The sequence below is a fragment of the Ochotona curzoniae genome, unplaced genomic scaffold, assembly GCF_017591425.1.
Source record: "Ochotona curzoniae isolate NIBS_2020 unplaced genomic scaffold, NIBS_Ocur_1.0 contig_46, whole genome shotgun sequence".
NCBI lineage: Eukaryota > Metazoa > Chordata > Mammalia > Lagomorpha > Ochotonidae > Ochotona > Ochotona curzoniae.
In genome coordinates, this window is record NW_024466340.1 from 5527815 (window position 1) to 5548383 (window position 20569).

At 43.9% G+C, this 20569-nt stretch overlaps 1 protein-coding gene across 3 annotated transcripts in view; it reads right to left on the bottom strand.

Annotated features, from left to right (window-relative positions):
• Positions 1 to 296: 296 nt before the first annotated feature.
• The window catches only part of IFT81 (intraflagellar transport 81), a 120489-nt gene continuing 100216 nt past the window's right edge, over positions 297 to 20569 (bottom strand). For 2 of the 3 annotated variants that reach the window (XM_040987024.1, XM_040987025.1), the window contains exons 13-19: positions 19157 to 19285; positions 16569 to 16658; positions 6966 to 7052; positions 5989 to 6060; positions 5822 to 5907; positions 4741 to 4786; positions 297 to 992 (exon numbers count right to left, since the gene is read on the bottom strand). In XM_040987024.1, the coding sequence (XP_040842958.1) occupies positions 810 to 992; positions 4741 to 4786; positions 5822 to 5907; positions 5989 to 6060; positions 6966 to 7052; positions 16569 to 16658; positions 19157 to 19285 (693 nt within the window). In that variant the 3' untranslated portion in view covers positions 297 to 809. Of the gene's footprint in view, positions 993 to 1332; positions 1371 to 4740; positions 4787 to 5821; positions 5908 to 5988; positions 6061 to 6965; positions 7053 to 16568; positions 16659 to 19156; positions 19286 to 20569 lie in introns of those variants that run through there. The other variant, XM_040987026.1, reaches the window with a different exon arrangement.

Genomic DNA, 20569 nt, shown 5'->3' on the forward strand with positions numbered 1-20569 from the left:
TATAAACTTTCTTTACATCTCTGTACCTTTCTTTAAGGAAAACTAGAGAAATCATCAACCTTGTAGAAATTAAGCACATAAAACTACTGAATTCCACTTGGAATTCTGTGATTTTAGATGTATTTACATTCTATGATAATTTTTTGTGCTTAAAAAACCACTCTATCAATTATTCTTACTAAATATATCATAGCATTGTAGTAAAAAAAACATAATTATTCTTTAATATTAGAATGTGAATATTTAATTAAAAAGGATGAGTTTTCACACAACCACACAATTTTTAAATACTATGATACAAGTGCCATGTTTTATTTTTATTTAATTTAAACAAATATAACAAATGTTATTCAAAATATTAAAGTTCCTTGGATTTTACAGAAGAAAAAGAAATTGAAGTGAAACTGTAGGATATGCTGAACTTCAGATAAATGTTTCTTCAAAACAAGAGCTATTAGTTTCTAAAAGTTTCCTCTAAATTTAAAAAAAAGATTAAGAAAAACATTAAGGCAATGTGTTACTACATTTTTTAAAACTGCACGTTTCTTAATGGACGTATGTTTATGGTAACAGATAGCAAACTTAGTTTCCTGTCTCGTAAAACTCAGAAGACACCACTGGTTTCTAAACTAAGTAAAATAATAAAAGCCTTTATTTCATATTAAAAAATATCTTGAAACTAAAGTCTACCTTATCTTCCAGGAAGCTTAATAAATGGCTAATCTGAAAGCAAAATGGTGCACAAATCACTTTTAAGAAAACAGCGTGGGATTGGGCTGGGAGTGTCGGTGGCCCGGGTGACGCCCGGCTCAGAGAACCAGCCGGTCCTCTCCGCCCTCCTGGATTACCTGGCCGATGGCGCCCTGGCTCTGCTGCTTCAGAAAGCACTGCTGCTTGCATTCCATCAGCAGTTCAAAATCACGCCACATTTTGGCTTGCTTCATATTCGGACCATGACTTTCTCGTACGGCTTTTTGTTTTTCTCGGAGTTTCTAGCATAAAGAAATCAAGGATATTAAACAGGAGTCACGGAGACTTACTTCCAGTGCTACAGCCAGCAAAGTATGGTAGGTTTCATACATTTGGCAAACAACAGCTTAAACCAGTTTCTCTGACCTAACCTCAAAACTAGGGTTAGTCCCGACAGCTATTAGGGCCTCTAGGCTGGTCCCCACCCACCTCCTCAGGAAGCTCACTCTGGCAGTCATCTCCCCAGCTCCCACAGTGTTACCCAGTGAGGGGTATAGGAAAACTGGGGGCCTGGGGGTCGAGTGCAGTTGTTACATTCAGTATCCCAAGCTTCAGGCCACTCTGACATCGACTCCATCTAGGTTAGAGTGTCCCTAATAAAAGTGACCTGATCCTGCTGCCTAAAAAAAACAAAACAAAACAAAAAAACTAGGGTTAGATGTAAGACAACGGAGAGTTTAAAGGAACGTAAAAAAAATGTGAGAAGAAAGAGGGGAAAAACTAAAGAGAGTTAAGAAAGTGGAGAGGCCTTTGGTGTGGAAAAAAAATGAATGTAGGCGATGATATTGTGGCAAAGTGGGTAAAGCTGCCGCCTACGACACTTGCATTCCACATGCGCTGCTCCACTTCTGATCCAGCTCCCTGCTACTGGGAAAACAGCAGAGAGCCAATGTCCTGACATGGAGACCTAGAAGCTCCTGGCTCCCGGCTTAGGGCTAACTCAGCTCTGGTCGTTGTGGCCATTCAGTAGATAGAAGATTTTTCTCTCTGTGTAATTCTGCCTTTAAAATTTTTTTTTTTTAAGATTTATTTATTTTTATTGCGAAGTCAGATATACAGAGAGGAAAAGAGACAGAGGAAAATCTTCTGTCAGATGATTGCAGTCACTTGGGAGTGAATCATCAGACAGAACATCTTTCTCTCTGTCTCTCCTTCTCTCTGTATATCTGATTTTCTAATTTAAAAAAATCTTTAAAAAAACTCTAAAAAAAAAAAAAGCAGATCTTAGAAGTTAAAAGACTTGAATTTTATCCTCTGCTTTGTAACTAACTGTATTTTTTTTTTTAAAGATTTACAGGAGGAGAGACAAAGAAAGAACTTTAATCCATGGTTCACTCCCCGAGTGGCCACAACAGCCGGAGCTGAGCCGATCCAAAGTCAGGAGCTTCTTCCAAGTCTTTTGTGTAGGTGGGTTGGACTGTCCTCCACTGCTTTGCAAGGCTACTAGCAGGGAGCTGGGTGGGAAGTGGAGCAATAGGGACACGAACCAGAGCCAATCCAGTATGCCAGTGATGCCAGTCAAAGGATTAACCTGTTCAGCATGGCCCTGCCACTAACTGCGAGCAAGACATTTAACTTCTCTGGATTTCAGCTTTCTCAATTGCCAGTTACGGCTAATAATAAAGGACTATAAAAAAGACAGTGAAACATGGCCCAAGTGCTTGGAACCCTGCGACCATTTGGGAGACTCCAAGTAATTCCAGGCTCCTGGTGCTGGTCTTGGCCCGGGAGCTACTCAGGCCATCTGGGGAACGCATCAGCAGACGGAAGGTCTCTCCCTCTGTCTCTGCTCTCTCCCTCCTTCTGTAACTGTCTTCCAAATAAATAAATCTTAAAGAAAAAAAAAATGTAGTAGGATGGTCTCAAAATTAATTAGGTGATGAGAGAACAATTTGTGCCCCTGATACAAATACAGACAACAGATGCAAGTATACCACTGATACTCCATCTAGGGGACGTAAAGATACTTAAGGATAACAGCCAACTGATCAAAACTAGTCAACAGGTGAATCAAGAAGAAATTTGGACTCTATCTTCGGGTAAGTAACCGTTGATAAGGATTAGCTGCTCTTCCTGGACTTCTTCTTTAGGCCTTGCTGTGGCACAGTGGGTTAGGCCACAGCTCGTGAGGTGCCGGTGACAGCTCTGGGTGCTTTGCTGCTAGTCCAGCTTCCTGCTGAGTCCCCTGGGAAAGCCAGGGAGGATGCCCAAGTCCCTGTTGTCTCTATGGGAGATTCAGCAGGGAGTTTTCAGGCTCCTAGCTTCAGCCTGGACCAGCACTAGCTGCTGCCGCTGACTGGGGAGTGAACCAGCAGATGGAAGATCTCTATCTCTCCCTGTATGTCACTCTGTCTTTCCAGTAAATAAATAAATGAACTTAAAAAAAAAAAAGATTTACTTATTTTTTAATGGAAAGGTAGACCACATTTACAGAAAGAAAGATTTTTCATCCACTGATTCACTCCCCAAATGGCTGCAACAGCTGGAGCTGAGCTGATCTGAAGTCAGGATCCAGGAGCTTCTTCAGGGTCTCCCATGTGGGCGCAGGATCCCAAGGCGTTGGACCATTTTCTGCTGCTTTCTTAGGCCATAGGGAGGGAGATGAGCTGCAAGTGGAGCAGCTGGGACAGGAGCCGGCGCCCATATGGAATCCTGGCACTTGAAGAGGGAGGATTAGCCAACTGAGCCATTGTGCCGAGCCCTCCAACTTTTTTTTTTAAGTATATTTGTGCAATGAACCTACATACCCATATGGAGTAAATTCAAAGAAAAATTACAGCTAAACAATCCCTAACACCTATGATGCTTCAAACTTAACATTTGCATTGGGAAACCTAACAACAAAACTCAAATTTTTGAGACTGAAACTAAAACCTAGAAACACTGATGTGCAGTCTCATTACACAACACAAGCGTAAAATCCATGAAGATGATGGCGGAACAGATCCAGGTCCTCCCCTGCAGATTCCTCGTCCACCTTTGTGTAATCAGAGTGAAGAAGCTTGTCCAGAACCACAGGCCAGGTCAGCTGCCAACTGGCCTCCTCCCCTCAACGGCTGATATGTGTCTTCATTTTTCTCAAGAAACAGCAAAGCTGGTTCCTCTCAGTGACTGCCACAATGTGCTTAAGGCCTGGTGGTCAAACCTTTCTCCCACGGGCATGGCACTCCTTCCCCTGGCACGGGCTCTGAGGTCTCAGGAAGCAAGATTCAATCTCAGCTTTCCTGGCACTCTGGCAGACAGGGAGGGCTAGGTATCTCAACCAATGCCTTTCACGTGTTTGAACCAATGATTCAATATTTGTCAAGGGCTTAGATCAGTATCTGAATAACAATGAGATCTGTGTTGTATAAAATTTATCAGTTCAAACACATAAGCTAAGTTATCTAAGAATCATTTGAAAATTGTAGTGTAAAATGTTGTTATGAATTCTTTACTTCTTATAACTAAAAGATCTTTTTTCTTAAAAAAAAAAAAAAAAAACAACCCTAAGGGCCTGGCACAGTATCTAGTGGTTAAAGTTCTCAGCTTGAACACCTGGAATCCCAGATGAAGGCCAGTTCTAATGCCGGCAGCCCCGCTTCCCATCCAGCTCCCTGCTTATGGCCTTTCCCAGGAGGAGGAAGACAGCCCAAAGCCTTGGGCCCCTGCACCCGTGTGGGAGACCCGGAAGAGCCTCCTGGCCTCGGGTTGGCTCAATTCTGGCCACTTTGGTACTGAATCATCGAACGGAGTCTTCCTCTTTTGTCTCTCCTCCTCTCTGTATATCTGACTTGCCGATACAAATAAAAATAAATCGTAAAAAAAAATGAAATCCTTTGTGCTTTGACATTTATAAAATCAGATTCCAAAAGAAACATCTTCAGTTGTAAAAGACACTATCAATCTCTCCTCAAAATGTGTACTGTAATCTTAACAGAATTACTATGCCATAATCATATACTGAATGTCTTAATCAGGCATATCTAAGAAATAAATAATAATTCTTACCTTTCCAAGGTTTTCTTGTTCAGCAATATTTTTGGTGTACTGTTCCCTAAAGAGATAACAGAATGATTTAGTTGAAATGTACCTTGGCTGATTTGAATAGACAACTAATAATCAATTAACATGCCTATCTAAACCCCAAACCCTGGACTATATAGTCAGAAGGAAACCTATTATCAAACATTTTGTCTTTCCTCATGTTTAGTCAGCTCTTCTAGTAAACAATTTATGAAAATAAGGATCTTTACAATTTGAAACTGAGGCTTGAATATACTTTGTTTTTGCAGAAGTTCCAGGAAAGGAAGGATACAAATTTTAAATAAACATTAAATTGCATCTAGCCCTCACTCTTCAGAAGTCAGCTCTCTGAACCTAGTGAACATGACAAGGACTGGCTACTCCATCAACTCCTACAGCGATGAAAAACCCGCAAACTCTTTCAGTAAATCACACTGCACGCATTCAAAGGAATAATGCAGACAGCGACTTAATCTTATGGACCATAACATCTGTCCCTAAGGTGGCAAATTTTATGTTTTATATATATTGTACTACAACAAAGATAATACATAAGAAATAGAGTGTGGCTCCGAGACAAGTACTGCTATGCAACAAGTTAAGCCACACCAACATTCCATTTCAGAGTGCCAGCTTGAGTCCCATTTACTCTGCCTCTGATCTAGTTCCCTGGTAAATGCGGCTGGGAGAGCAGATGATGGCTCAAGTACTGGGGCTCCTGCTGCTAACATAGGAGACCCAAACTGAGCCCTAGGTTCCTTGCATTGGACTAGCTAAGCCCTGATGATGGTGGAAATTTGGGAAGTGGTACTTGTGGATTTTCCAGTGGATGGAAAAATGTGCCTCTTTCTTCATTACTCTGCCTTTCAAATAGATAAGTATCAAAAGAATAAAATTGTATTTTTATTTAGATAACGAGACATCTATAAGATACTTAATAATCTTAAAGATATCTTAGTAACTGCTTGTTAAAATAATCTATTAGTAGAATTGTACCTCATTTGTAAAACTTCAACAAGTGAAAACATTCGGTAACTATGTAAAAGCAACCACCCCCCCGACTTGCCTAATCGCCTTCCTTTTTTCCTGTTGATCCGAAGAGACGTATGCCTTCATCTCGTCTGTGGCCCGGCGAAGCTCAACTTCCAGGTTCTGGTGGGAAAAGCGTGTCAAGGACATGTGAGATGGACGAAGCCTTCAGAAGACACTCCCAGCCACTTTCTTTTGTCTTACCTTAATCATACAGTTTGTGTAATGGTATCTACTTTCTTCTTGAAGACATTCCTCACGGAGTCCTCTAACTTCCTACAATATACAATTTCAAGTGAGCAATGTCATTGAGAGGATACGTGCAGAAAGAACAACTCATCCCCTATTGGCAATTTTATATGGTTGACTCCAACAGAATAGATTATAATCTTTTCTAGAGATGAAGCATATCACTTTAAAATCGAAAGCTTCGGTTACTCCTTTGTTAAGCACCCACAATGTCCAGCACTGTCCCCTAAGTGCTGAGGACGCAGTGGTGACCAAGGCAGACTGGTCAGCACTCTCATCCAAACAGAAACATTCTGAATGTTATTACAGATGGGATAAATGTCATGAAGATCAGCCTGACGTTAGAGAGAAAGACAAGGTGGAACAGGTTGGAGAGGAAAGGAGAAAATCCCACATAGAGTGATCAGAGAAGAATTTGAGGAGGAGGTGACACCTAGCTAAGATCTGAGTGATGGGAAGCAAAGATCAAGGCAGAGAGCTGGCTGCAGAACAGCTCAGGTGTAAGCAAAAGCACAGCGAAAGCCCCGTGGGGAAAGCACGCCTGGTGGGCTTGTCGTGCAGGAAGGCAGCCAGCCTGTACAGCGGGAGCTCTGCAGTGGGCACAGCACGGGTGGAACCTGGCAAATCACACTGTGGAGGTCAGATTCCAAGTGCAAAGCTTCTTTGGTTGCTCTACGAAGAGTCAACTGCAAGAGGGTTACAGTGGAAGTGACCAAGAAGGTCACCGTGGGACATTCGGCAAGAGTTGAGGTGCCTTGAACTGTGGAAAATCCAGGATGCACAAAGAAAGTTGAAAGTAATAAAGACCTCTGGAAGTTCAGACAGACCCAGGAGATGACGACAAAGAGTCGGGATCCTTTTGACAATGGATAGTGAAAATGCACATACACAGGCAGTTTTAACTAAACTGTTAGAAGAAAAAAGCTTCTTACCTGTTCTAATTTAGACCGATTGCTTTCAAGGCCTGCTGCACAGCTATCATACTGGGATTTCTTTTCATCGCACTCTTGGGTTAGTTCCTAGAATGAAAAGAGCAAATGACTGAATACGTGAAAAATAAAGGCATGAAATGTGGCTCTGAAACAATGCATGCCCTTGTCGGTCTGGTAACATAACTCTAAGCTTCTTGGCATACTTAAGAGTTATTTATACAACAATCAGATATTTGAGAATTACGACAGATGAAGGTGCTGATAAGAATAATATCTACCATGTATTGAGCTCTGTGCCAGGTCCTTTATTAAGAGCTGGGACTATAGCAATGATGAAAACAGCCAAAAATCCTTCCCTCAAGTAACATTCGGACAAGTAAACAGGCTGCTGAGAGCTTCGGCCAGCAAGTGCAAGATAGCCCTCTCATGGAGCTAACCTATAGGCTTGGGGATCAGTGTGGACTAAGCTAAGCGTGCAGGGTGAGTAAAGGAATGCTGGGGGAAGGGAAGGGAGTGCTTTTTTTTTTAAGGTTTATTTATTTTTGTTTAGAAGGCAGATGAGAGTGCTTTTTAAATAAAAGGAACACTCCGTATGAAGGGATGGAAGCTGAAGAGAATAAGATCAATGAAGGTACTTATAAGAGGTTTATTATGCTCAAGAGTGGCTGGGAATAGCAAAAGAGGAAGTTGAAAACTTAGGCAGTGGTCCCCCAAGAGAGACTGCATCTTAGGTTTCCTTGGACAATAACTAGATCTTATGATCTTATGAAGGAGGCATTAAGACCCCATCTAAAACTTAGAGTAGGTTCAGAGACCAAGTTCCTTGCCAATGGCTATACTACTGGAAAGGAGTGGAATCAGAGTTTGAGTTCAGGCTGTTTCAGTGGTTTTAGACATCTTTCCAACATAGTACTTTATATAAAACAATCTGGGACCCAGTGTGGTATCCTAATGGCTGGAGTCCTCACCTTGCATGCACTGTATGCATCCCATATGGGTACCGGTTCTAATCCTGGCTGCTCCACTTCCCATCCAGTTCCCAGCTTGTGGCCTGGGAAAGGAGTAGAGGATGGCCCAAAGCCTCGGGAACCTGCATCCATGTGGGAGACCCGAGGTGGGGGGGCTCCTGGCTTTGGATCAGCTCAGCTCTGGCTGATGCAGCCACTTGGGGAGTGAATCAGCAGATGGAAGATCTTTCTGTCTCTCCGTCTCTTTGTAAATATGACTCTCCAGTAAAAATAAAAATAAAAATAATAAATTAAAAAGAAAAATAAATAAATAAAATATTCTGAAAACCTGCTATAAATATCTAGGCATACAAAGGCATCTGCACATGCTTTGTAAGGCCAAACAAACTTCTTTTAATGCCTACTGCAAAATAGGACCCTCAAGGAAGTCTGGGGAACTACGAGGGTTGGAAACAGGATGACACTGTGAACAGACAAGAAGCTTGGATGGTCAGTCTTGGTAACAGTGTGATTTCAATGTTGAGGTAGACACTAACATACTTAGGCCAGAAGTTAGGGCTGAGGACTCCATGGGAAACCAGGTGCTCAACTTCTCATGAGAGGAGGGTTATACTGCACTGAGAATGACCTTCATTTCACACAGCAGTTTCCCTGGAAACCAGAGAGCTAACATAAATGAGTGATGTGCTGTGTGCTGCCTTTGTTGTCTGGGACTGCATCGGGACTATGGAGACTAGTATAATGCAAAAGACTGCTAGAAGAGAGAGGCTGAGGTATTCATAATCAAAGTGACCTCAGATATCTACAGCTCTCAAGGGTGACAGGCACACATACTTTAACTGGGAGAAGGGGCAGCCAAGGTTCACTCTAGGAGTGTGAGGCCTCTCAAGGGGTGAATACGCTGGCATTCACTAAGCCCCCCTGTGATCTGTGACTCTGAGGGCCAGCTGGGCCATTACACAGTGATGTTGTAGCAGTTGTAGGTAGAACATAATGGCCTATCCTCAGACAGGTGTGAGTTTGAATTGACCCTACCCACATGGTGTAGAAGTGGCACACTGAGACATTAGCTCATAATGAACTCCAAGCTCATGAAATTGCTGAAGTACCCGGCAGAGCAACCACCCAACCACTACGGCAGGACACACCCTCCCTCCCAGGATTCCAGAGACAAAGCCCGTTTAAAGGTAAGCTCCTAGTCCCAAGGCATAAAACACAAGGAAATAATTAGTGTATCAGGAATGAGAATCAGAAGATATAAGCAAGAGCTGAGCCCTACCTTAAGGAACTTTAGATACCAGAAATAAGCTAAGTAGGTTTAATACAACAAAAACTACAAAGGAAAACAAAAGATTAGGCAGAGACAGGAAGACAAAAAATAAAAAAGACAGATACTGAAATTTAAAAAAAAAAAAAAGGGAGGAGCAGCTGTCCAGCCTAGTGGTTAAACATTTCAAAGAGCCTGGGTTTCACACCAGGTGTGGGCTCCTCAGTCCAGCTTCCCGACCCCAGCAGGCAGCAATGACAGCGCAAGGAAGGAAATGGGCTCCTGTCAGCTCCTGGGAGATCTTGGCTGAGTTTCTGTTCCTGACGTCAGTCTTAGCCCAGTGCTCATCCAGTTCCAGCTACTGAATTTGGAGAGTGAACCAGTAATGAGCGTTCACTCTCTCTGGTTCTCTCTCAAATAAATAAATTAAATTTAAAAAAAAAAATCAAACAAGCTAAGCAGGTGAAGTAAGTCAGACACCACTGAAGTATTAAAAGAATGAACTAGACAACAGAATTGAAGGGGCAGGCATTTGGCCTGGCAGTTAGGATAGTGGGACATGTGAGTTGGACACCTGGCTACCTCTCCTAATCCCAGCTTCTTGCTCACTCAGACTCTGGGAAGTAGCAGTTACAGCCCAAGTAATTAGCTGGAGAGCTGCCACAATGTGGGAGGCCTGGATGGAGCTACTGATTCTTGGCTTCCTTCCCCAGCTCAGCCTCAACTGTTGTATTTCAGAAGTAAACTAGCAGATAAAAGAGCTGTCTTTCTTTCTCTCCTACCCTCTCAAATAACTAAAGAAAACTAAAAATACAGCTTAAGAAATTATCCAAAACTTAACCTTAACACAGAGACAAAAAGATGAAAATATGAAAGTACACAGAGTAATTAGGCCTGACATACATTTAATAGGAATATCTGGAAAACGGGGGAGAAAAAGAACAAGAGACAGACTATCTAAAGGTATTAGGTACCAGTTTTCCAGAACTAATGAAGGACACAAAAAATTCACAAATTAGGGCTGACATTGTGGCACAACACCTGTAATACTGGCATCCCCTACTGATGATGCTGATTCATGTTCCAGAGGCTCCATGTCCATTCCAGTTCCCTGCTAACGGCCTAGGAAAGCAGACAGTCGAAATGTTTGAGCCCTGCCACTCAGGCTCCTGGCTGTGGTCTGGCCCAGCACTGCCATTGCAGACATCTGGGAAATGAATCCCAAGATGGAAGATCTCACTTACTCTGTTTCTCCTTCTCTCTGTGTAACACTGACGTTCAAATAAATAAGATTTACTTAAGTATTTGAAGTAGAAATATATTTATTTACTTGAGAGTTACAGAGAAAGGGCATCTATATTTATATAACTACATATTAGAGATGGCCATAATGGCCAGTGCTGGGCCAGGTCAGAGCCAGGAACCAGAGCTTCTCCTGAGTCTCTCACATGGGGGCAGGAGCCCAAGTACTTGAGCCACCTTCCATTGCTTTTCCTACGTTATTGGGCGGGAGCTGGACTGAAAGTGAAGCCAGGACATAAACTGGTACTCATATAGGATGCCAGCACTGCAGGTAGCAGCTTTACTTGCTACAGCATCATTCTGGCGCCAAAAACCAAATCCTTAAAAAAACTGTGGACCGGCATTGCAGTGTAATGGGTTAAGCTGCCGCCTACAACTCTGGCATCATATGAGTACTCCACTTTCAGTCCAGTTCCTTGCTAACGTGCCTAGGAACGCAGCAGAAGACAGCCTAAGTCCTTGGGCCCCTACTCCCACACAGGAGACCTGGAAAAAGCTCCTGGCTCCCAGTTTCAGTCTAGCCCAACCCTGGCCACTGTGACTAACTGAGTGATCCATGGGATGGAAGATTTTGCACTCTCTTTTCCTCTCTCTGTGTAACTCTCTCAAATAAATAATTATTTTTAAAAATTTCACAAATTTTAGCAAACTAAATTAAATCTATACTTAGAGGATGGCAACAAAATCTGGACATCAAAGCTAAAGAGAAAAATATTAAAGCCAATTACAGAGAAGATAGAATTTAAAAAGAAATGATAACTAAAGTGATAGCAGACCTTTCTACAAAATATGAAAAAACTCTTTTCCTAACCAAGAAAAAGAAGAAAAAAGATGGTTTCTTCATCGTAATGATTCTTTACTGTGACAACTGCTGAAAGAAAATAAAGGAAAGAAGCTTTATTTCAGAAACAAAGAAACTAGATCCAGAAGGAGAGAGTAAAATATAGGCAACAATGCTAAATATGTGGGTAAATATGAACAGGAAACGATTACATACCGTAGTGCCTGTAATAGTAACAACCATGAAAACCACTGTTAGGGATGCAGAAACCAGAAGGAAAGAAAACGCCTGAGGACACCACCATACATACGAGGCATGAGCGCGTGTTAAAAGCACCTAAACTCCTGCACTATTGGCAAAATGTCAAGAATATATTATCATATAATATCATAAATCATATCAAAACAGAAGCAGAGGACAGAAAAGGAAATAAAAGGGGAAAAGAGAAAATACAGGGTGGGTATCTAGCCTAGTAGTTAAAGCACTGGTTAAGATGCAGGGCTTGGGTTCAATACTTGTCTATGGGTCCAGATCCCAGCTCTGCTAGCACAGACCCTGCAGACAAAGTGAGTCTTCCAACAACTGGATTCCTGCCACCCACCTGGCACTCCTAAATTGCACTCCAAGTTCTTTGGCTCTGCTCAATAGAGAAGTAGAGATTTATATGCACATGGGAATGTAGCTGCTGTCTCTTTTCCTCTCAAATAAAAAGAAGAAGGACAAAAAAAAAAAAAAAAAAGACTGGTAAAATAGAGAGCAGGGAAGAAAAAAGTTCACTCCCAGCTCAGTGTATGCACAGCTCACTGCTATCCCTACAGTCTTTTTTTTTTTTTTTTAATTTTTATAAAATTTTATTTTGACATTCTTTACATAGTTAATTAGGGTAAGAAGGTTCAAGGGCTACATGAAAGTGGATAATACTAGTATGTTTTCCATATTGTTACCTTCATGTTTAAAGGGGGTTATTTAAGGGAGAAGGCCCACCCATTTTCCCACCCTCCCCAGATCCCGGATGTAGGGCATGCGCTGAGGTTCTTGCTCAAGTGGTTTTGATATTGCAACAGTTATGAATCGTTGTCAATCTTGCCACTCCAAGCACTATGAGGTCTTTGAAAAATCCACTGATTGACATAGTCCATCATAGCGGAGATGGTTGGTTGACCCGTTCTGTCTTCTCTCTTTTCTTCGTTAGGGTTTTGAGTCCAGCATTTAGATTAGGAAGATCTCCAAAGAAACTTCTTGTATGTGCTAACAAGTACAGGGCCTGGCACCGTCCATCGCTCCAATCAGCTGGTGGTTTCAGTTGCTGGGTTGGTTCTGTTTTCACTCCCGACTTCCACTGGAACCAATGGGTGTTGCAGTCCAGCCTAGTTCTGCCCAGCACATACTTGGCCCTCACATAAACCAGCGGGAGCTGCAGCCTAGGTTGGAGCGACCCACAATAACCCCCACCAGGCCCACCCCCTACCCTGGTTTGCCAGTAAGTGTAGCAGTAATCCAGTCTGTCCCACACCCCATTCCACCCCAGCCGCTATCTTAGTTATCTTAGTTTTATGTCCTGTGGAAGTGGTAACCCAAGAGGGATGAGCCCACTATTTCCCTCCCAGGCCTCTCCCACTCCCAGATTCCAGTTGATGCTGCGTCTAAGCCCAAACAACCCTCGCCCACTTTAATTTTGTTTGCACCAGTAGGAATAATCCACCCAGCCCGGCTTTTCCCTGATCTGGTCCGCACGAAGCCCACAGGTGTGGTAGCTCTGCCTAGTCTGGTCTGCCCCCATCCCAGCCCATGCTCTCCTGCGGAAGTAGCTGTCCTGCAAAGGAACCCTCCCTTATTCCCCTGCCGGCTCTGCCCACTTCCTTTCTTGTTCTCAGGCTGGTAGGGCGCTGCGGTCCCTTCCGGTACAGGCCACCTCACCTCGGCATTCCATAATGTGCACTAGTCTTTGTTGCGACCAACCCTAGGTCGACCCACACTGGTGCCTGGATTTGCCAGTGGATGATGTGGACAGATTCAGCCTGGTCTTGCCCCCACGTCAGCCAATTGTATGCCAGTGGGTAGCTTTCCATGGCCTTTTCTGGGCTGTTTCCTATCATGTTTCTTGCGTTTACCTGCCGGGTCTGTGTCCTGCCAGAGGAGTTGCCCAGGCTCCTCCATCAGAACCTCTCCCAATGCCAGGTTTCACGCTTACCAGTGGGTCCATGAGCCAACCTTACTCAGTCCACCTCCTGTAATAACAGGAACTGTGGCTTTTCCTGACTGGCCTTCCACCCAATCTGGTTCTTGCTGTTGGATGTTCCAGCCCAGCCATGGTTTGTCTATACCCACATATGGCTCACACATGGATCAGTAGGGGTTTTAGACCCTGCCTAGTCCATCCCACATCTGCCCTGGTCCTCCAGAACACCAGGGGGAGTCGGGGTCCGGCCCGGTTCGGTGCATCCAATCCCAGTCCACACTTGTGCCAAGGGAGACTACAACTGTTTTCAGATCAGAACGCAGCTCCCCTTCCAGGCCATGTGCCTCTTGGTGGGAACCTCAGCCCAGCTAGGGTTGTCCCCTTTGCTCCCCAACTGGGTCTGTTCCCAGCCATAGATCACTTGCCTGCCAATGGATGCTCTGACTCAGCTTGGCACAGCTCCTCACCTGTCCCGACCTCTGCCTTAGACACTGTGGCTTAGCGTCCCTGGCTCCAACAGACCAGCAGGTACAAGAACCTAGCTCGGCAAGACCTCTGCTCCCTCCTGGTTTCTAGTTTTACTTGTGGGCTAAGGTTTGTTCAGTCGTGCCTAATCTACTCTGTTCCATTACCAGTTGACACATTGGCCAACTGTTGGAGCTACTTTTGCAGGACAGGCCCCAAGCCCTAGCTTCTGCATGACTGCTATTTGGTGCTCAGAATTATTAGTGACTGAAAGTTTTGCTAAGGAAGAGTTACTGCCTGTTTCAGGTCCAAGAAGCACAATGGGTTCAACCTGGAGCGAATTAAGCAGCAACTCAAAGAACCAAATCCCCAGAGCTCCCCAGCCCGGGAACAGCTCAGCACATGGCGGCTGTCCGGGATCCAGGCATGAGACGCCCCGTCCTGAGACCCACCAGCTGCCAGGAGGCTGCTGGAGGTTTAAATAACCCAGGCCCAAGGTCGCGCCCCTCCCAAATCCCATTCACCGCCCCATGAGGGCGGCGGGTGGGTCCCGGGCCTGCCCAGTCCCGGAGGCCTCCCCCTCGGTCTACTCACCCCGAAGGAAGCGGCCCCCGGAACCAGCAGGCCCGGGGACAGCTCAGCACATGGCGGCTGTCCGGGATCCAGGCATGAGACGCCCCGTCCTGAGACCCACCCCTACAGTCTTAAAGCCTTTGCCACACTGTACAAAATGGTGCTTGACGTGCCACTACTAGAGCTTTTGATCTGCTGGTCATCAGGTCTGAGGGCTACCCGGACCTATCTCGAGAGGAATCTTGTTGCTGGTGGAGTTCCAGCTGCTGGTATAGTTCATATCACTGCTCGCTGAATGCCACTGGGGAATCGGTCACTGCAACACCACACCGTTGTGTCTACTGCTTTCCCGTGTCAGTCTCTAGGAGCTCCTCTGCTGTCTTTCTGTTCTCTCCTGTTTCCTGGAATGTGCCCTCTCTGCTTCACACTGGCTAATGTTTCTCCATCTGTTTAAACGTGTCCTTACTCTATTCCACCATCTTGTGGACCGTAAAGATTTCTTTCACTGAACTACTAAGTTAGTAATAAATTTCGAAAGAATGGACATGTATAGACATAGAAGAGCTTGGTGGAAAGAAAAGGGGGCTCTGAATTCCTACCGACTACCAACACATTAGTTTTGACTCTCCTTACTACCTCCAGCCTAGACTGGCTTTAGGCATTCGATGCTAGTTTTTAACTGAGGAGTATAATTATGCTGCAAACAAAGCAAATGGCATATATTATGTGAACAGAATCCTAATGCAAATAAACACAACTCAATTTCAACCATGTAAAAAAACACTATAGACTAAAAACAGAATGCAGCGATGAACATTGTTGAGCTGTTAGTGACTAGGATGTGTAGTGTAGTCAGCAGACTGAGGAAAGCATCTGGTACCCATAGTATGGGCAAGATCCCAGCAACCTTTGGAAGCCATACTTGGTACCACCTCACCCACAGCCCTCTTCTACCCATGTAGCCCCAGCCACAGCTGGTTGGACTGCTCTTACTAGAAGTGACCAATAGCCTATGAAACAGCCTGGCATGAAAAATTGCCCTGCAAAGCAGAGGGCTGCACTAGTTTGTAGGAATGTGAATTAGACAACAAGGCAGTTAGTAGTAAAAACCTCAACACACAGTACATGCAGAGAAAGGCCAGACTGTGAAGTACAGATAATGAGGAGTCCTGAGCAAGCTGGGACTGTAAGGATGGGGATCTTAGGAATAAAGAGAAACTGCACGACAAAAGAAATGGTGGCAAAAAACAGAGCTGCTGGCAGAAAGAGATAAGCTGAACAAGAGGGTCATCAAATCATGTTAGTGGTATAGTGTTTGCACAAAGGACTATGAACTTGGCCAAGGCCCTCAGCTCTGTGTCCTCCAAGCATACTTTAAGCAGACTGTGAGGGGCAGGCACTGTGGGATGCTTGCAGTACACAAGTACACACTGGAGTCCTGTTCTGGTCCTAACTCCTTTGCTTCTGATCCAGATCCTTGCTAATGTTCCTGGGAGGCAGCAGATAATGACTCAAGCACTTAGCTTTCTATCATCCTCAAGGGAGACTGAGACAGAATTCTTGGCTCTGAGCTTTGGCTTGCTCCAGTCCAAGCTATTGTGGGCATTTGGGGAGAGAATAGCAGATGGAATTTCTGTCACTCTGCCTTTCAAAACAAATAAATAATTTTTTAGATACAGAGATACAGAGAGGAAGATCTTCTATCTGTTGAATCACTCCCCAGGCAGCCACAAAGGCCATAGCTGAGCCAGTCCGATGCCAGGAGCCAAGAGCTTCTTCTGGGTCTCCCACGCGGATGCAGGGTGACGTGCACAGAAATGAAGACAGAAACACATTTGGAGGCACCTGCGGATTGCAGTTTCTCATTTCTTCTCCAAATGACAAAATACATAGCACAAGTGAAACAAATAAGTTGAGCAGATAACATTATTATTCTCTTTTGCAGATTCATATTTATGATAATCACAATTTATTTTCTGTACTTAACCACATAACACATTCAGGATGCTCATTAGTACATCTGACCAAGAGAGAACACGGACAGCATGACAGAATCACCATCACTTACTTGACATTTCTGACGCAACTGCCGCAGTTCTTTAATGACAGGGGCTAGAGCCGACTTCTTCTCAGACACCAGTGAGTTCAGTCTTTTCACCTTTTGTTTAAACAGCAACAAAAAACACAGCTAAGAAATTCTAAAGAAAAATATTATGTGCATGACGATATTACAGTGTTAAGAGCTAAAATAGTTACACCTTATTTTAATACCAAATGATTGGAATGTGATGGGAGTAAACTTTGATTCTTTACAAAGGAATCCTTCAGCCACTTAAAAGGTCAAATCCATAGACCATTAATAAGAAATTATTTATAATCCATTTACCTAATGAAGTAGAGTATATATAACTATACTACTGTTGTATTTTCTAAGTTACGTAATTCTGTAATTTATATAAAATATGGCACAGAAGATAAAGCCACCACTTACAGTGCTGATATCCCGAGAGCCAGTTCAAGTCCTGAATGTTCCACTCCCAATCCAGCTCTCTGCTAATGTGCCTGGAAGAGCAGTGGCAAATGGCCCAAAGTCCTTGGGCGCCTACATCCCTGTGGGAGACCTAGAAGAAGCTCCTGGTTCCTGGCTTCAGACCACTCCAACTCCTATAGCAGCAGCCAGTTGGAGAGTGAATGAATACAAGAGTTCTCTCTCTCTGCCTGGCCCTCTGTTTAACTCTGCCCTTCAAATAAATAAATCTTATTACGTGTGTGTGTGTGTGTGTGTGTGTGTGTGTGTGTGTGTGTGTGTGTGACTGGAAAGGGGTTATACCAACAACACTTAATAATCTGAATGGCAATAAATAATCATCAATCAGAAAAACCCCAGTCACAGAGATGAATAAAGTCTTAAAGGCCTTTTTTGTGCTAAATACTGAGTATTTTAGGAAACTGTAGGGTTGGCTTTGTGGCATAGCAAGTTAAGCTGTTGCCTGTGACACCAGCATCCCATTTGGGTGCTGATTAAAGCAATGGAAGATGGTCCAAATACTAGGGTCTCTATACCCAAGTGGAAGTCCTAGAAATTCCTGATTCCTGGTTTCAGCCTGATACAGCCCAGGCCACTGTGGCCACTTGGCGAGTGGATCTCTTTCTCTCTGTAAGTCTGTCTTCTTTCTTTTTTAAGGTTTATTTATTTTTATTGGAAAGGCAGATTTACAGAGAGAAGGAGAGAAAAAGAGAAAGAACCTCCATCTGCTGCTTCACTCCCCAAGTGGCCACAACAGCCAGACCTGAGCCGATCCGAAGCCAGGAGATTCCTTCCTGGCTTCCTACATGGGTGCAGGGTCCCAAGGCTTTGGGGTATCCTCTACTGCTTTCCCAGGCCACAAGCAGGGAGCTGGAAGGGAAATGCATCAGCTGGGATACAAACCGGTGCCCATTTGGGATGCCAGAGAGTGCAAGGTAAGGATTTAGCTACTGGGCTATCATATTAGGCACGTGTTCTTTTTTTTTTTTAAAACAGATTTTTTTTAATTTAATTTAATTTAAACACAGGATTACAGAGACATAGTGAAAGAGAAACAATCTTTGATCCACTGATTCACTCTCCAACCGACTGCAACTACCAGAGTTGGGGTGGTCTGAAGCCAGGACCCAGGAGCTTCCAGGTCTCCCATGTGGGTTAAGCAGCCCAAGCACTTCAGCCATCCTCTGCTGCTTTCCCAGGTGCACTGGCAGGGAGTGGAGCACATGAGACTCAAACTGATGCCCTTATGGGATGCTGACACCACAGGCAGTAGACTCAACTCTGCCCTTCAGATAAGGAATACATGTTTTAAAATGGGATTTAGATCATAAAGAGACCCAGTGGGTTCCTGGGAATGGCCAGTGTGGACACAGAAATCAAGAAAAATAATTCTTGAGAATCGGGAGCAACAGTTATCACCCAAGCAGGAAAAGTTCAACAGTTTAACACTGATGGGCCTGATGCAGTGGCTTAATTGGCTAACCCTCCACCTCTAAGCGCTGACATCCCATATGGGTACTGGTTTGTGTTCCAGTTGTTCCACTTCTCATCCAGCTCCCTGCTTGTGGCCTGGGAAAGCAGTGGAGAAGGACCCAAAGCCTTAGGACCCTGCACCTGAATGGGAGACCCAGAAGAGGCTCCTGGCTCTTGGCTTTAGATCAGCTCAGCTCTAAACATTGTGGCTGTTTGGGAAGTGAACCAGTGGCCAGAAGATCTCTCTTTCTCTCTCAGTCCTTCTCTCCATAAATCTGCCTTTCCAAAAAAATAAATAAACATTAAAAAAAAAAGAAGGAAACTTGGTAAAAATGTACAAATGCTTTCAGGGTGAAGCTCAGGATATTGAGAAACACTATGAGCATTAACAAACCATGCCTTAGATATGATTATATGATTCGGGAAAACTTTTTAAGTTTTATGACTTTTGTACATTTAAGAAACCCACAGGATGAATAAATTACTAGAAGTTAGACAACCTTATTACAATGGAACAATACAAAGGAGATTGATAGACAAATTAAAGAATATAAACTGTGTGCAGAAAGGACAAGCGAGCATTTCATGAACAGCAGCACCCGCCTTCTGGCTACACAACAGAAAGACAAAAACAACACGAGCAGAAGCGCGGTCACCATCTCAGACATGTCGTCGAGGGTCCGTCCTTTCAGTTCGTCCACCTCACTCTTGAGCGCAGACACCCTTTCCAGCTCCTCCTGCGTGTACGTGTAGCCAGATATCCCCTTTTTCTCCTCGATAGCTTTCTATAGAATAAAAATGCCAAACAGTGGGTTTACCAAAATCTGGCTGTTTCCATAAGTAGTATCCACATTTCAACTCAACAGGTTGGCTGAGCATTCTAAAGGAGGCCTTTACGTGGGGTAAATCTACACTAAATTTTACTATAGTATTTGTAGTTGCACAGGAAGGATTTCTAATTTTAGACTTTAAGATAATGCCACATACGTAACACAGAACTAAAACACGGGATGTGCTTCGTAAATATTTAGTGAATAAATGAATTCTCCAGTGACATGTTGTTTTTCATTTATTTTCTCATTCTGCGCCGAGCATAGTTCCAGGCAGCAGAGACACAGCAGCAAACAAGACAGGAAAAAGACATCCTTCACTTACAGAGCTTGCTTCCAACGGGAGTGAAAGCAATATGTAAACAAATGCAATTCATAAAGGCGAGAACGGAGAGGGGGAATTATATACAAGATAGTCACAGAAGGCCTTCCTTGAAGGAAGTGAGGGTGTTCAACCACACAGATGCCACTGGGGTCTGCGAGCCAAGAAGTCACGAGGCAGGAACAGATGCCAGCCTGCCCCACAGCGATGAAGCTGGTGAGGCTGGACGCACAGTGAGGGCAGACGGCGATCATCCAGGCCTTAGGTGGCTACCTGGGACAGTTTCAGTTTATATCTATTTTCCCCTGAGCTCTCAAGTGTCCCAGTTTAGGTGATAAATTACATCATTATTTTTAGGCCACTGAAAGAGCTCTGACTTATTTCAAATGAGACGGGAAGGTGTTGGAGAGTTCAGCACAGAGGCACTTTCAAATGCTCAATTTTAACATCCGTGCAGGAAAGTTAGGCAGAAGGCACTGCAAGAGCCTAGAGAAGAGCCGTGGAGTCTGGGTGATGCTAGTGACAGGCAACGACAAGTGGTTCTGTGCACACTTATGGAAAGATCTGCCAGAATATCATGACAGTGAGCTGTGCAGGTACAAGGGAGAGGCTCAGGAATGAGCTCAAGGTCGGAGGAGGCAGTGAGGAGGAAGACGCCATTTGTCAGAATGAGATGGAAGACAGGAGAAGGTGAAGAGCAGTTTAGCGTTGGGTATGTTAAATATGTGAAATGTCTACTGAATCTCTAATTGAAGAGATCAAACTGTTACAAGCACAGGTTATGAATGACAGACAAATCTAGAACAGAGAGAGAAATTTGTGACTTTTTGGCAACAGAGAAGGTTTTTAAAGTCATCAGAAAGTATAACAACACAGGTAGGGAAATGAAAGGAGAAAAGAGACCCAGTGTGCAGAAC